Source organism: Falco rusticolus, chromosome 5 (assembly GCF_015220075.1).
Source record: "Falco rusticolus isolate bFalRus1 chromosome 5, bFalRus1.pri, whole genome shotgun sequence".
Lineage (NCBI taxonomy): Eukaryota > Metazoa > Chordata > Aves > Falconiformes > Falconidae > Falco > Falco rusticolus.
Window position 1 is genome coordinate 91,579,431 of NC_051191.1, and position 16,444 is coordinate 91,595,874.

General features: G+C 56.6%; 2 protein-coding genes across 3 annotated transcripts; both read left to right on the plus strand.

Moving 5' to 3' along the window:
- The first annotated feature begins 200 nt into the window (after positions 1–200).
- LRRC23 (leucine rich repeat containing 23) lies at positions 201–6,524 on the plus strand. Of its 2 annotated transcripts, none has more exons than XM_037390366.1 (7): positions 201–324; positions 401–513; positions 1,330–1,583; positions 1,676–1,806; positions 4,921–5,057; positions 5,634–5,856; positions 5,945–6,524. In XM_037390366.1, the coding sequence occupies exons 1-6, from the start codon at positions 265–267 to the stop codon at positions 5,854–5,856; spliced, it is 918 nt and encodes a 305-aa protein (XP_037246263.1). In that variant the 5' UTR covers positions 201–264; the 3' UTR covers positions 5,945–6,524. The 2 variants fall into 2 exon arrangements, with proteins under 2 accessions (XP_037246263.1, XP_037246262.1); XM_037390365.1 differs by having other exon boundaries at positions 203–324; positions 6,149–6,524.
- A 159-nt stretch (positions 6,525–6,683) lies between these two features.
- Positions 6,684–16,172, plus strand: ENO2 (enolase 2). The gene is made up of 12 exons (XM_037390258.1): positions 6,684–6,855; positions 9,992–10,083; positions 10,727–10,822; positions 11,099–11,157; positions 12,167–12,236; positions 12,388–12,521; positions 13,187–13,409; positions 13,856–14,053; positions 14,180–14,381; positions 14,590–14,698; positions 14,836–14,894; positions 15,213–16,172. The coding sequence occupies exons 2-12, from the start codon at positions 9,999–10,001 to the stop codon at positions 15,280–15,282; spliced, it is 1,305 nt and encodes a 434-aa protein (XP_037246155.1). The 5' UTR covers positions 6,684–6,855; positions 9,992–9,998; the 3' UTR covers positions 15,283–16,172.
- The last annotated feature ends 272 nt before the right edge of the window (positions 16,173–16,444 follow it).

Genomic DNA, 16,444 nt, shown 5'->3' on the forward strand with positions numbered 1-16,444 from the left:
GGGCCCTGCAGCCGCCCTGCAAGACACCCCAGCACCCCGCTGCACCCCAACAAGACCCCTCAGGAGCCCCCAGCAACCCGCAAGGCCCCGCGGAAGCCCTCTGCACCCCGCAGCTGGCCCCGCCCACTCCGCGCTGTCACTCAGTGCCGTTGCCATGACAGCGCCGCCGGGCACCGCCCCCGTTTCCATGGCAGCGGGCGGCGCGGCCCGCACAGCGCGGGAGGCCGCCGGGCTGAGGGAGCTGCCGCCGGCGGGCCTGCGGGCATGGAGCGGGGCGAGCGCGGCCTTCCTGGGGAGGAGGGGGAGCAGGAGGAGGAAGGACAGGTAAGGGAGGGGGCCGCGGCAAGCTGTGGCTGCGGCTAGCCCGGCGCTGGTTGTGTTCTCTCCTTCTCCCCCCCAGGTGCCGGCCCCGCGGCCCCTCACGGAGGCCGCCCTGAGGGAGGGCCTCTCGCTCCTTGGTAAGACAGGCGACGGCCTGGCCCACGCCTATGTGAAGTTTGAAGCGAAATACAAGTGAGTGTGCGACACCTGCCCGCCCCCAGGAAAAGGCCCCCTCCTCCCTGGTCACCCATGTGGCCGCGGAGCAGCCAAGTGCAGGCAGGAGCGTCCCCAGGCCATGTCCTCAGGATCCCAGTCTGTGCCTCGGCATAGCCTGTCTGGCCTCTGCCCCGAGCAGGGCACTGCCTCTGCCGTAGCCAGGTGATGGGGACAGCGGTGTCCCCCTAGGTGGGGGGGAGCCTGCCCATCACTCTGGACTGTGGTCTCCGAGGGGCACCTGGGCAGGGTGACTTCCCCACAGGCACTGTGAGGCATCCGTGAAGCATCCCTCCTGTTAACTTCTTACCTTTAAGGCATGTGCTTGTAAGTACAGTGCCTCAATGGCCTCGGAACAGTTTGGAGCCTCAGCCCCATCAGGCCTCAGTAAGACTGTCTTACAGCAGCTTCATAGGTATCTCAGCCAGCTTTTTCTCACTAGGAAAGTCCTTCCACACGGTCCTTGGTGTTGCCACTACCTTCTAACAGACTGCCCCCCACGCTTACCCTCTTTTCTGCTCTGCTTCTGTCTCCTGACAGATACAATTCAATGGGAATAAATACTCCCTGTGCCAGTAAAGCAGCTCCAATCTTCTCCATTCAGCCTTGTTTACAGACTATTCAGCCTGTCCCAATCGCCTGCCTTTTTCTTCCTTCTCTCCAGTAAGACTTCCCAGGACAGCAGGGAAGTGGGAAAGGAGGATGCCCTCCCTCCAGCAGTGGCAAGGAGCAAGCTGAAAGCTGGTAGCAGGGGGAAATGAGAGATGTTTACTATTCACATCCTCCCTCCCACAGGGACTTGACAGACATCAGCCTCCTCAAATGCTTCATTCACCTGCGATATGTGGATCTGTCAGAGAACAAGCTGCAAGATTTATCTCCACTGAACAGCCTAACCCACCTGCTTTGGCTGAAGGTTGATGGGAATCTGCTTACCAGTGCCTGCATGCAGGAGCTGCCCTACCTCCAGATCATCAGCTTTGCTCACAACCGCATCAAGGATATGGAGGGCATTACTCACCCCCGCTTAGCCAACCTCAGCCTGAAAGGTGATGCAGACCACCTCTCTTCATTCTTGTGCCCACAAGGCACTCTCTTTGGGCCAAATTAACTCATTGTTTCTTCCCCCTCTGTCCTTCAGGAAATAAAATTGAGACAGCTCTGGGCCTGAGTCACGGCCGATTGTTCAGCCTGCAAATCCTGGAGCTGCGAAGGAACAAGCTAGAGAGCACAGCAGGGCTCAGCCTTCCCATGCTCAAGAGCCTCTACCTGGTAAGAGATCAGCCAGCCTAGGGAGGGGGACAGGGCTGCTGCAGAGCCTGGCACCTCCAGTCAGTGGGAGGGGAGCAGACGCAGTCCCCTTCAAAGCAACATAGTTGTTCTGCTAGCCTGTTCAGTTCAATCTTCTCAGCCCAAGAGAGGAACGGATTTCAGAGAGCTAAAGAGACAAAACCACTTCTTTGAGGTTGCTCCTTCTACGCTGTCTGTGCAGAGAGTGCAAAGGGAATAGCCATTGACCAGTAATTGCTCTGCAGAGAGCAGAGGGGCTGGCATTGTTCAGTGCATCAGATTCTTCCCTCCTGGCCTCCTACGGGAGAGCGGTATTCTCTCCTGGCAGTGTTACAGGAGCCGGTATTTGGTGTGTCCTGGGACCCCCAGAGGTCAGTGGGGAAGGCAAGAGATTTGCTCTGAGTGACAGGGGGAGATGATGCCTCTTTCTCCTCCCTGATGGGCCTAATCAAATGCTGATTTTAAACCAGCACAATTACATGATTCACACCTTCAGCTGCCACAAAAGAAACTGATGGAACATTGCAGTGGAACTAACATAGGAGAAGCAATTTCCTAATATCATAAACAACTGTTTCAGGGAACATTTACTCCAAGAGATGCAAGTGAAGGAAGGCTTAGTCCCAAGCATCATGCAGTGCTACAGCTTGCAAAGACTAGGTAGTAGTCCTGAGTCACTACCTCCTAAAAAGCAATTAAAGATGATAAAGGCTTTGAAAGGCTATATGCTTTCTTTTCATCAAGACTCCCTGACAGAAGACACTTGAGGAGGTTGCTTGCTGGTATTGCCGGCACTTTTCTGGTAGAAAACAGATTTTAGGACTAGAGGTGCTCAAAGAAGGGATGAAGTGGATAAGTCACTAGATACAATACAGCATTTAAAAGTAAAACCAGCCACTTTAGTGCATGATTGGAGGGAAGCAAACACAGCACTAGTTTTAAAGAAGTTTCCTGGCACAATTGAGGGGATTTCTGAGCTGCACATATGAAGTGGGCAAATTGCAAGACATGATTATTAAAACTAGAACAACTGACTCATATTCTCATTGGGGCTTGAATTTGTCTCCCATGCCTGCCTGGCTCATTAAATAATTTTGGAGTGGGCTCTCCCCCAGGAGTGCCTTGCTTTCTGTATAAAGATTTTGGTATTACTTGAGCCGCGGGGCAGACACAGCTGATGCCTCAAGGACAGGATTCAAGACAAAGGATTCAATTTAAAGGAACTGAACAGAATTTGGTTAATGTATGACGCAGCTACAGATGAAATTTAACATTGAAAAAGTTACGCCTACTAGCAGGAAGGCTATGAGCAGGCTGTGTACCACATGGCACTTGTATCAGTTTAAGAATCACTGCGGTCAGCAAGGCTGTGTTCGTTCTTGGTCCTTGTGCAGCAGCGGTGACAAAGGCTGGCTAGAGTGAGACCGGGTGTGCAGGAAGGGGAGAGGGAATCATGGGCAACATGTTACAGTAGCTTTCCATAAGAAATGGCGGCATCACATCTATGTGAAGAACTGGTATCTAAAGGTAAGGTGATGATGCGATCATTTAATTAAAGGTGTCATATGGAATGTTATTTGATTTATGGGGAAAAAAACCTACAACCCTGAACAAAGTCCATTCTGCATTGTCCTTTAGTGCTTGCAGGGCCAGAACTATTAAGACTATTCATGCTGCCGTAATGAAGAAAGTGAGAGTGATGGGATGTTAGAATCCATTTTACAGACCAGTGGTCTGTGATCTCCCCACTCTGTTTCCCACACCAGCTCCTGATTTCCTCTGGGGTTCAATGTACTGATCCTTCCTGACCGTTAAATCTGTTCACACGGCCTTCGCTAAATCTCCAGCTTTCCTCTTTTTGTCCTTGTGTCACTCACTTTACTTGGCCCAGCTGGTCTAGACTCTCCTTTGTCCAGTTCCCATTAAAATTCTCCTTTTCTACAAAATGTCCTTTTCCTGAGTGTCCCAGTCCTAAACTGTTCTCCAGTCCCACCAGTTCAGCATGTGCCCCTTTTATTAGTCTCGGGCAGCGGCCACGTGACCGCCTGGGTACCAACAAGGAGCAGAGCCCAACAGCAGCTCTCTTCCCATTTCCCGCTCAAGTACCTGCATCCTTGGAGGCTGCAGCCCTGAGCCACCGCCGCAAGTGCAGCCCTGCTCCGCTCCAGGCTGGGGAAGGCAACATGGAGGTTGTAGTTGCTGGGGTGCTCAGAGCTTGGCTGCGCAGGGCGGTGAGCAGCCTGACCCGGTGCTGCTGCTAGCGCTGCGGTGAGCACGGGCTTGGGCAGGAGGCCTCTAGCGGCCTTTTCCAGCCGGAATCCTGCTGTGAAACTGTTGTTGGAACTCAGGCCTTGGTATTTCCCCACCTCATAACCTGCCTCACAATGAAGTGAATGAAATTTGGTGATGGGGAATTTTGAACTCCCTGCCATAAGATTGTCAGATTTGCTGCAAGAAGGTGCATCTACAGATGGACAACAACAATTACGCCTGGAAAAGCTTAAAATTAAACCAGCCAACAACCTCCGGCCCCCTGCAACCTCCCTCAGGAACAGGCAGCCTGCTTCTGCTCCTGGAGGAGTAGATTTCTTGGTAGTAGATTTCCCTCACAAGAGAAGCAGCTGACACTGGAAGATCCCTGCGCTGCATGTATATGTGTGTGTAGTATGTGTATGTAGACTATGTGACTGAGAGGGGCTGGTTATTCATCCTTTAAATACACCTGTTCCAGGCTCAGGTCCATGCTTTCCTCACCGCACCTGCTCTCTGAGGCCTTAGGGACATAGATTTGGCACTGCCATGTGAGGGGATGCTGGGCTGACAGTAGGGTGTTCATGTGGGGTGGCTTTGTCTCAGTCACCAGGTGATGCTACAGGAAACACTTTTTCAGCAAACTTTTGGTCCTTGAATCTGAATACTTAGAACTCATTTGGCCAAGACCCTGAGCAACCTGATCTAGCTTCCTCAGAGAAGGCTGTGTTATGAGCGGTAGGGAGCCTGAAGGGTAGAAAGAGCTGTGAAGGCCAGAAATGACGGCTGTTCCCTCTTCTGTGTGTCCCCTTTTTCCTTCTCTCTTCCTGCCTCCCTGGTGCTCAGGCCCAGAACGCCATTTGGAGCCTAGAAGGCCTTGAGGAGCTAGGGCAGCTGACTACTTTGCACCTGCGTGACAACCACATTGAGACCCTGGATGGATTCTGCAGCAGCATGAAGTGCTTGCAGTACCTCAATCTACGGTGGGTCCTCCCTGCTCTGCGTTGGGACTGGAGACCCCTTCATCAGGCTGTGCTCCCATTAAGACCGTTAGGATTTTCTGGTTTCTTTGGAAGTTGACGACCTGATGGGGATGGGTTGATCTTTTCTGTCCTTAACTGGTGTTCAGCACTCAGCTGCCTGGCAATATAACAGCCAGGGCCTTTCCTGGGCTTCTCAGAAAAGATCTGCCTCCCCAGTCACTCCCACACCCTGCCTCACACTTTTTATTCCTTGCCATAATTCCTTTGGATCCCTCCAAGCGTGTTCTCTGTGTGCTGGATGTGGCTGCAGGTGCCCTTCTCAGCATTTGCCACACAGGGCGATGGCCATGTCACACAGTTCAATGGACTGTCTAGCACAGAGAAACCCGGAGCAATGTCCTTTTTACCCCTCATTCTGGGGAGCTGCAGACAAATCTGCATCTTAGATCGCAGGTCTGTGGTCTATGGTTTATCATGCTGCCAAGTTTTGCCTTGTCTGTCTTGTCAGCTTACTGTTCCAAAGGGATCTCACTACTTGCATGTGTCTCTTTCCCCTGCTTTCTGTCCTTTCTCCAGGAACAATGGAATCAGCAGCTTTCAGGAGGTGGCAAAACTGCAGGTCCTCCCCATGCTGCAGGCACTGGTGCTGTTGGACAATCCATGCTCTGATGAACCTGATTACAGGTTGGAGGTCCTGGTCCTGCTGCCACACCTGCAACGCCTCGACAAGGAATTTTTTGAGCAAGATGAGCGGGCAGAGGCAAACAAAATCCGTCAGAAAAGGCAGGAAGAAGAATAGGTGAGAACAGCATGGCGGGAGAGGTGGGGGGAGAAAAAAGTGAAGGGAGAGAGGACCAAATGTACTGATCAAGCCTTTCCTCCCTTAGGTTGATAACCTGAGGAGAAGGCTGAGGGACATCAGTCACAAGGGCAGAGGAGCCTGAAACGGAGACCAGGCTTCACAACCCAATTGCGATGGCCAGCATCGCAACCCGATTGCCATTCCTGACTCCACTAGCAGAAGCGAGCAGCAGAAGGGGAAAAGAAATTGGGGATAGAGTCGTCTAACTTCTCCCTCTTTCCTTCTTCAGGAAATGGAAGGATCTCTCCAGGGAGATGTGACTGAGTGACCCTGGTTTTTAACACCTGTTCCCAGAGCCAGCCAAGATTTGGAGATGCCTTCCCTGACGTGTGCAGCTGGGAGAAGTGAGAGCTGTAGGTACCGCAGCTACTGTCACCTCATTTTGCCCCTGGAGAAGAGGGGAGGGCTGCCCACCCCAGTCCTGGAAGTTGCCCTGAGGCACTGCAGTGTTTTTGCAGTCACTGCACTCATACGCACTGTTCTCGGTAGAGGCCCAAGAGGGAAAAGGGGAAAGGGAAGAGTTACAGGTTCTGTGGTTTGATTTATGGCTCCCAAAAATCTGACAAGATTTTCTGTTTTGAATAAAAATAATTAATGAGCCTGGAGTGACTGGCATTGTTTATCCTGCCCACCCACTCCTATTCCCTGGCTTTCTCATCCTCGTCTGTCTGTGTCTGTTCCCTGCCTCTCTCTCTCTCTTTCTCTCTCCATCCTCTACGTGCTGTTTGCAAAGCTTTGCTAAATCCTGACTCATCGCAGCTCTGGGTCACATGCTGCCGTCCCGGCCCTATCAGGGGCGTCTCCATCCTGCCGCCGCCGCCGCTGGCTTAGAGGACACATCATCTCCCCTTGAGGTCCTGCATCCCTCTCCAGCTTCGTCCTCTCTCCTTTCTGCCAGCATTTGCTCAGTCTCCCGTTCACCCCTGCCCTGGGAAGGTAAGTGTCTCCCCACTTACTGGCGGGGAGGGCCAGCACCCCCTCCCCGCAGGCAGGGCTCTGCTCCGCACCCTGTGCCCTCCAAACCCCACACGCACCTTGGGGTCCCTGCGGAGATGGACCGCCGGGAGCGGCACGAACAACCGAACTCCCCTCACTCCCTCCCCCTGCTCCTCCCACCTCCTTCTCCTCACCCCCACCCTTCTCACTTTTCTTTCATATTTTAATTTCAGGTACTCCCTCCTTCCCTACCCCCGGCAAGCATCATGTCAGATGTGAACCTAGGGGAACTGCAGGCGGGGGGCGAGCAGCCAGCATAGGGGGTGCTCCCAAGGGCACTGCCGGGAGGAGCCCTTACCTGCGGGCGGGGAGTGGTGGGGAGCAGGCACAGCTTGGCCCGGGCACTGCCGGGGAAAGGCCCCAGCCCCAGCGCAGAGCGGCCCCCCCGGGCCCCCCCCCGGCGCTGGCACAAGCACAAGCACTCGCCGGCTCCCGGGGGGAGGGAGGGAGGAGAAGGGATGTTTTCCTGTCCGCACAACCCCACGCCACCCAGGGGAGGGGGGGCAGCAGGGAGAGGAGGTGACAACCAAGCAAGCAATAGCTGCATCAGCCACGACACTGCAGCAGTGCGGGCTTCCCGGGAGCAGTGCCCAGCCCGGGGGGGTGGCAGCAGCACAGGGGGCTGGTGGCAGTGGCCTGGGGGAGAGGGCTTCGCCCTGCCGGCCTGCCTGGCGGGGAGGAGGAATAGCTGCAGCGCCAGCCCCAGCGAGACCATGCCCTCGCAACAAGCAGTGCCCACAGGAAGGCACTGCAGCAGCGCCAGCCTCCCCCGGGTGCCCAGCCCAGCCCCTGCTCAGGGAGAGGCTGCCCAGCTCCAGCCTGGCTCCTCTTCCTCGCTGTGGTCCGCGAGCTCCTGGCTATGGCTCCATCCCAATCCTTTATCCTGGCTTATCCGTCTCTGACCTCCTTTCAGGACAGTGCAGCTGATGCCAGGGATTTCAGGATGGTTCTTTGTGCTTTTTGAAGGAGGGCAAATGCAGGGGGACATGGGGCAGCAATGCAAGTTCAGGGAAGGGTTTTAAAGGTCTGAGAGGGGAGGAAAGACCCAGGGAGTGATGGGATGGGGCAGGCAAAGCTGGATTTGGGGTTGTTGTTTGGCTTCCTCGAAGCTGGCCCCAACAGGGGCAGGTGGATGTGACCACGGGCACCATGACCACATAAGCAGAGAGGCATGGGTCTTGCTGTCAAAGATCACTAGTGGGGTCCTGTTCCTTGCTCCCCGTGGAGGCTGTTGGGGCATGGCCAGGGCACTGCCGCAAAGGAAGCTCGCATCTGCGCGGGCACGGCTCTGGAGGAAGTTCCCGCGGTGTGTGCCAGATGGTGCGAGGAGCACCGCCAAAGCGGCTGACGGGGGATCCCAGCCCAGATGGACGTGGTGGAGAGCCCTGCGCAGGCTCTAGAGAGCCCCGATGTTGCTGAGAAACTCCCCAGTATGGGAAGCTCTTGCTGAAACTTCAGAGCAGAGCAATTCCCTCGCACCCGCCTGATTTCCACCCACCCGAGGCAACAGGGCCAAGAGCTGACTCTGACTCCCCCCAGCCTGCTTCGTCACTGCTCTCAGTGCCGTGATGTGCCATTTGCAGCCCCCGGCTCCGCGCTGAGCCCCCGTGCTGGACGTCCCTCCCGCCAGACTCTCACACGCACCACGGCACGGGTCTGACCCCGGGCCTGGCCTCCGCACAAAGTTTTGTGTGGGGCTGGCCCTGCTCAGGCTTGAGTGAATCATCCGTGGGAGCCAGGGGAGGAAAACGTGGTGGGGCTGGGGGCACGGGGCGACCCGCCCCTCGCTGCTGCTCCCTCTCCAGGGACCTGCCGCTCCCCGCCATCACGTGGCCCCATGCAGAAGGTGGGATGCGAGGGAGTGAGTTGTTTTGCACCCCCTCAAGAGCAAAGCAAAGAGAAGCTGTGTCAGACAGCCCTCCTCACCCACCAGCCTGTTCCCCACTTCAGGTTTGGCTGGGCACCCCAGAACGCCAGGTTCCCCCATCTGACAGAGATGCCTCCAGGTCTCATCCACTCCCCCAAGCAGAGTGAAGGGACTGACCCAGTCCCCCCCGTCCCTTCAGAGCCCTCTCTGCCACGTCTGAGGCACTGTGGCCTTCGGCAAGATGGCTCCTCAGGCCGCCAGCCTCTGCCATGCTCCCGGCGCCTTGCCCGGCGGCTGATGGGGGAACCGGGAAGGCTGAGCCAGGCGCTCGGCCAAGGGGATGGCAGCTCCCCCCACCATGGGCTGCAGAGGGTCCCCGCAGGTCAGTCACCCCCTGCCCTGTCCCAGCAGCTGCCACGCTCAGCTGGCTCCCTGCCTGCTGCCCGGCCACGACCGCTGCATGCTGCCTGGCCCTGGTGGGCACCATCCTCGCCTGCTGGCAAGGAGAAGGGAGGCGCCGGGAGCTGATGCCCTGTCCTTGGCACTGGGGCTGGGGGCAGCTCCCGGCTGCAACAGCTGCGCCCTCCCTCTCTGCTGCCGGTGGGTGCTGTGGCACCCTCCCTGTCTCCAGAACCCTCCCCATCTCCAGCACCCTCCCCATCTTGTCTCCAGCACCCTCCCCATCTCCAGCACCCTCCCCGTCTTGTCTCCAGCACCCTCCCCATCTCCAGCACCCTCCCCGTCTTGTCTCCAGCACCCTCCCCATCTCCAGCACCCTCCATCTCCGGCACTCTCCCTGTCTCCAGCAGCCATGCTCATGCGAGGACCCCTGAGAAGGGGCAGCGCTCAGCCCTGGTGCAGGGAGAGAGGCTGCCATCTGCAGCAAAGGGACAGAATAAATTCTAATAGGTGACTGGTTCCTGGACAAAATTTGGGTCGGTTGCCACACCTGGGTTTTAACAGCAGTTTCTAAACTTCCTTGAGGCAATAGTTTTATCTCCAGCTCCTAAGGGCACTCTTCCCTGAGCTGCCATCTCTCTGTCGGTGTCTTCTCTAGACATTAGAAGGGTGAGCACCACGTCTTGGGTGTTCATCAGAGCTGAACACGTCCTCTCCCTCTTCCTCTCCCCTTCCCCCTCCCTCTCCCCCTCCCCCTCCCTCCCCCCCTCCCTATCCCCCTCCCCCTCCCCTTTCCTCCCCTATCCACAGGCTCACCATGGCAGTGGAGAGGATCCATGCCCGCGAGATCCTGGACTCCCGTGGGAACCCCACGGTTGAGGTGGACCTCTATACCCACAAAGGTACGTGGGTGAGGACAAGAGATGGGGGGAAGGTCCTGCCTGCCCTGGCAGAGCTGGCACTGCACAGCAGCCTGGCACACACCCCGAGAGCATGAAGGATGAAGGGTCTTCTCCAGCAGCCAGGGAGCCGGGGCAGGAGGCAGCGACCACAGCTCTGCTTGTGGCTCTGCTTGTGCCTGTGCTCAGCGAGTCCACACGTGTACTGGGCACATCATGACGAGACAGCTGGCTGCTGTGTATGTGACTCAAGCCACGTGCCTGCTAGTAGCAGGGATGGAAAGTTTCATTAACATAAATCTGTTTACCTTCTTATTTACCTCTCCTGTGGGTCAGGCTGCCTCTGGAACCAGTAGGAGGGCTGAGGAGCCAGGCTTCTACCCGTCACCCATAGTTCAGGGACCAGTGGGGACCTCTGGGTGCCTGAGATCCAGGTTTCTCAGTCTGGAAGTGCTGGGTACATTTATTTCTGCCACCCTGGTGCTGCACCTCGGAGAAGACCAGCCAGGAGCAGCCAGCCAGCGGGGCCACACATTTGCACAAGTGGTTGCCACCGTTTCCCCACACAAGCAGGACACAACTGGTGCCTGAGGGCTTTCCCTCTTCACCCTCCGCTTGTCTCACGCCATGTTTTGCTGTTTCCCAGGCATGTTTCGAGCAGCGGTCCCCAGCGGCGCGTCCACTGGCATCTATGAAGCGCTGGAGCTGCGAGACAATGACAAGTCGCGTTTCCTCGGGAAAGGTGGGGAGATGCTGCCGACCCCATCCCCAGCGCTGCTGTGGGCAGGGCCCCACCAGAGGGTACCACTCACCCGCTGGCATGACACGGCTGCGCCCTACTGCCCTCAGGGAGACGGCAGAGGCACAGACCTAGCGTAAAGTGAAAGATCAGGCCTCGATCTTCTCTCACTGCCTCCTTCTCTGTCTCTCTATCGGTCCTCGCCCTCCCTCTTTCCACTCTCCTCTTTGCCTCACCCTCTCTCTCTCTCTCTTTCTCTCTGTCTTTTCCCTTCTTTAGGGGTCCTGCAGGCCGTGGATCATATCAACAGCACTGTCGCCCCAGCTCTCGTGGGCTCTGTAAGGATTTCTCTTTGTTTTGCCTTGTCCAACGCTTACTCTGGTCTGTCTCTGTCCCCTGATCTCTGTTTCTGCCTCTCTTCATCTCACTGGGTTAACAGACATAGTGATGCTCTCTGTGACCATGGGCACTCCACTCCTGCCCTCCATGCCTGTGTGTCTCCACAGCAATCTTTTCTTGGGGTGGGAAGGATTTAATGCTACCTGGTCCACCGCAGCATCCGTGCCACCTAACTAGTCCCCTTAACTCTCCCTGTAGAGCTGTCTGCCTCTTCCAGGTGTGCTCCTCCTCAAGCACTGAGTCTCCCCTACATGTCTGTGGCCTCACACCCGTTCGTCCCACCCAGCAGTCATGGTGGGATGAGCGATGACCATGATGTGCAAGGGCTGGCAGCCCCCCCAGCATGGCTTTGCGGATCAGTGGTCTCACATCTGCAACCCAGTTGTACCTGGAGCCTGCTCTGAAGAGAGCCGAGGTCAAGCCACGCATTAGACCCTGTGCAGCCCCTGGACAGGGGGTGTCTGGCTGAGACCCCAGCTCTCTCCACCCCATAAAAATACCTGGCCTGGTAGTGGGCTGCCTGTGCGGGGGCTAATCCTGCTCTCCGCCTCGCTGCTGGGGATGGATCCATCCAGCCTACAGGCACTTGCTTGAGGCTGAGCATGATTGTTGTTCTGCCCAGCTTCTGTGTGGCCCCAGCACCACAAAGCTTCCTGGAAGCTGCCAGAAGGCTGGGTAAGCCCCCGGGGTGGGGTGGGGGGCTGCAGCTGAGCCCCCCCTCCGGCATGGGTATGTCCACACTGCACCGCAGCAACATCGTCGTGGTTACCTCACCTACCTGACCGTATAGCAAGGCACTCGTTTCCAGAGCTTTCTGTGTATGTGTCCCCCCACCAGCTAAAAAGGTTCCTGTACCCCCAGCTTCTCCATCAGCGCCTCCTTCCTTGCACACCAGAGCCAGCAGCTCATCACAGCCCCCCCTCCTCAGGAGCTGTTTCTTCCTTGCAGGGCCTCTCCGTTGTGGATCAAGAGAAGATCGACAATTTGATGCTTGAGATGGATGGCACAGAGAACAAATGTAATTCATGCTTTTTTTTTGCTTTTTTTTTTTTTTTTTTTTTGGCCTGGGGAGGAAAGAGCATGGGAGGGCGCAGGGCTGGAGCAGGGGCACCCGCTGGGCAGGGGGTTGCTGCCTGAGAAGCCCAACTCCTCCTTGCTTTTGCCTGCAGCCAAGTTCGGTGCCAATGCTATCCTGGGGGTTTCGCTGGCCGTCTGCAAGGCGGGAGCTGCGGAGAAGGATGTCCCCCTGTACCGGCACATTGCTGACCTGGCTGGCAACTCTGATCTCATCCTTCCTGTGCCAGTAAGGTTCCTTCATCCTTGACACCCACCTTCAGAAACTCCAAAAGAAACTTCAAAGGGTGTGTTGGGAGGGAGAGCAGGAAGGGACATAGTGCTGACCATCAGCTGAGTGCATGGCACTCGTCAAGGCCTGAGATTTGTCAGGTTTCCAGACAGAAAAGCGGGGCCGGAGTAGGACATGGCAGGGGTTGTGGTGGGGGTTGGCTGAGGATCTCGCTCTTGGCACAAGAACCAGAGTGCGTCATGTGAACCCTCTGGGGCACAATTCAAAACACACGGGTCTTCATAGCAGGGGTAGCTGCACTGTGAAACTCCCTCACAACAGGTGTTGTGGGTGCCAGAATTTTCTTGGAGTCAAGGAGGAAGGTCCTGGAAGAGAGACTGACAGCTTTGCTGATAAACACACAGAGCACAGATAAACACAGATAGTTCGGGAGATGTCTGGGAGGGAAACAGGTGGGAAAGTCCTCTCCAGCCATTTGCTTTGAGCCACCGTTGGGAGGAAGACCCTGGGCTTTTACACCTTTGGTCTGGTGCATTGTAGCCGATGCGTTCCGTCACCCTGTGGGACGTGGCAGGAACGGGCACGGTGGCTCACTGGGGAGCCTCCTCTAGGTGGTGCCAGGACCCGTTCCTTCAGCTCTCATCACTTACTGACTCTTCCAGGCTTTCAACGTGATCAATGGAGGTTCCCACGCAGGCAACAAACTGGCCATGCAGGAATTCATGATCCTGCCTGTGGGGGCTGAGAGCTTCCGCGATGCCATGCGCATTGGGGCTGAAGTCTATCACAACCTCAAGAGCGTCATCAAGGAGAAGTATGGCAAAGATGCTACCAATGTGGGTGATGAGGGAGGCTTTGCCCCCAACATCCTGGAAAACAGTGAAGGTGAGAGCTCTGCAGAGGTGGGGTGCCCCTGACTGCAGTGCTCCGGCTTCCTATACCCAGCTCACAGCGCTCCCCAAAGATTGCTTCAAAATACGATGCCTCAGTGTCATTGACCCTGTGTTAGGCAGCGGTTTCTAAGGTCCTTCTCCATGGGGTGGCCTTGGCCTGCTACAGCCTCTCCATACAAAACTTTCCTGCATGTGCACGCTTTTCCAAGGCCTCCCCACAGCTCAGAGACAAGCCGCAGGATTGTACTTCAATTCTCCCTAGTCCCTTTGGACATGGCCCCCACAGCTCCTTGGCATGTCTCTGTCGCACTCTGGGCTCCCTTCCACCTCCCCTGTCGCACTGCCAGGCTCTCAGAACGCTCCCAGAGGAGGTTCCCGCTGGAGGGTAGAGCGGTCTGCATGGGCTGGCCCTCCTGAATGCATCTGTCCTCCTCACAGCTCTGGAGCTCCTCAAGGAAGCCATCGACAAGGCAGGCTACACGGACAAGATTGTCATTGGTATGGATGTGGCGGCCTCCGAGTTCTACCGTGATGGCAAATACGACCTGGACTTCAAGTCCCCAGATGACCCAAGCCGCTACATTTCTGCAGATGAGCTGGGCGACCTCTATCAAAGCTTTGTACGTGATTATCCAGGTGAGCTTCCGTGCCTGGCAGCAGGGAATTGGTGCTGGTGTCACATACTTCACAGGCGCGTACCCTCTGGTTTTGGGGTGGGGAGGGAGGCAGCTTTGACTCATGTCTCTCACGTTGCCCCTTCAGTGGTCTCCATTGAGGACCCTTTTGACCAAGATGACTGGGAGGCCTGGTCCAAGTTCACAGCCAATGTGGGGATTCAGATAGTGGGAGACGACCTGACGGTGACAAACCCTAAGCGCATCGAGAGAGCTGTTGAAGAGAAGGCCTGCAACTGCCTCCTGCTCAAAGTCAACCAGATTGGGTCCGTCACAGAGGCCATCCAAGCGTAAGTCCAGCCCACTGCCCTCGTCATCCGCTGGAGGGGCTGGTGCTGAGCCACAGCAGGGTGTCACGCTGCCCGCTGGTGAGCAGGCTTTTGTCTCCACCGGAGTGTAGGGTGCTGCGGGTGGGAGGAGAGGGTGCTGGGATCCCACCCTGTGCCGCCGGCGGTTATAGGAGTGGGAGCTCCTGACCGTGTTTCTTGCTCATGGCAGCTGCAAGCTGGCCCAGGAGAATGGCTGGGGTGTGATGGTGAGCCATCGATCTGGGGAGACCGAGGACACCTTCATTGCTGACCTGGTTGTAGGACTGTGCACTGGGCAGGTAGGTGAGACCCGGGCCATGCACAAGCCTGGAGGAAAGCAAAGAGGGGCTAAGACAGAATCCCCTGCCCCACCACGGTAAACTGGGGCAAGCCGTAACAGTTTCTTACAGCATTTGTTTTGGGGATTGCTTTGCAGATAAAGACGGGTGCTCCCTGCAGGTCTGAACGCCTGGCTAAGTACAACCAGCTCATGAGGTAAGGGGCTCCAGGGACAGGAACGCAGAAGAGAGGATGGGGTAGTGACTGATGGGAGCGGGAGAAGCTGCAAGCCCAGGGGCTTGCAGGAGAAATGTTACAAAGGCATGGCTGGAGCTGGCAACGGGGTCCCGGGAGGTGTCTGGAGCAGACCCCTTCCCTCTGCCTCGGCGTGGGGGTGCAGCCCCACAGGCGCGGGAGCTGGCAGGAGCTGAGCTCCTCCGGCCGCGTCAGCTCCCTGCTGGTGCCCTGTCCCACCGGCACCGCTGCTCCCGGGTAGCACGGGCCTGATGTGTGCTGTCTCTCTCTCTCCTGCAGGATTGAGGAAGAGCTGGGCGACGAAGCACGCTTTGCCGGACACAACTTTCGCAACCCAAGTGTTCTTTGAACATTGTCCCCAGGGCACAGCCACCCTGCTGCTCTTTCCCCCCTCACAGACTCTGAAGCCCCCTCCCTCTACCGCTCCCTTTTTTGCTCTTTCTCCCCCCTCTGCCACCTGGTTCCCTCTCACCTCAAACCCCTCAAGTTCAGGTGTCCCCGGCTAGATGTACCCAGGTGAAGGATGAGAGAGAGGCCTGCACCCTGTCCCTTGCTTTGGGGTTATAAGCATTTCTGGATCTAGGCATCGTGTGTCTTTTGTTTGGAGTTTTTGTGTGCAGGGCTGTGTCTGAGCCACTCTGTTCACGTGTTAGACTAAGGCAGCATGCTGCCCACAGGGTGTGTTTCCCTCAGACACCGAAGCATGTACGGTGAACATATGTGCGTCGTTGGCTGGGCAAGTGTCGCACCCGTAGCTGTGTCCGGACGAGTGTCACCAGTGGCTCGCTCTCGTTGTGCATGCATAGGTGTACGTGTACCAGCCCACGGCATCCCTGTGCCCGAGGCGCGTGTCCGTCCTGAGCCCCAGGGGGCCCCACGTGGCCCTTCCTCCACCGCGAGTGCTGTGCTGTGTTGGGCTGTGCTTGCCAGCAGCTTAGCGTTGACATGCACTGCTGTCCCTCACTGGGTGTGCACGTGTGTGCGTGTGTGCGTGTGCTGTCAGTCTCCGGGTCAGCACAATAGTACTGTGGGGCGATATATTAAAACACATCCGTAAACAAACCCATGCTCTCATTTGCTTCTCGTGACCTTTTCTCTCTTGTTCCCTTCCCTCCTGCACTCCTTCACCCTTTCCTCCGCCCCATAATGTCTGCTTCACCTTCTAGACAGCCCATGCTCAGCTGAGCAACAGACAAACTACAGATCCCAAAACTCAATTAAAATGTATTTCACACCTGAGTTGCCTGGCTTGGCCCCGTAATTCTCTCTACACACCAGCCTTTGGGAAATGGGGACATTTTGCCATCAAAGCAGGAGAGGCTCACACGGAAATGTAACCAAAACAAGCAGAGGGGACCAGCCAAAGAAGATGCCCAGGTACTGCCCTCCCTGCCCCTCCCCATCCTTTTACAGCCTGGTCCCACTACCAGACAGCTGTTGGCCACCTGGCTGGGGAACACCAAGGGGGAGGCAGGCGGGAGGATGGGAGTTGCCCCCCGCTATCTCCACCA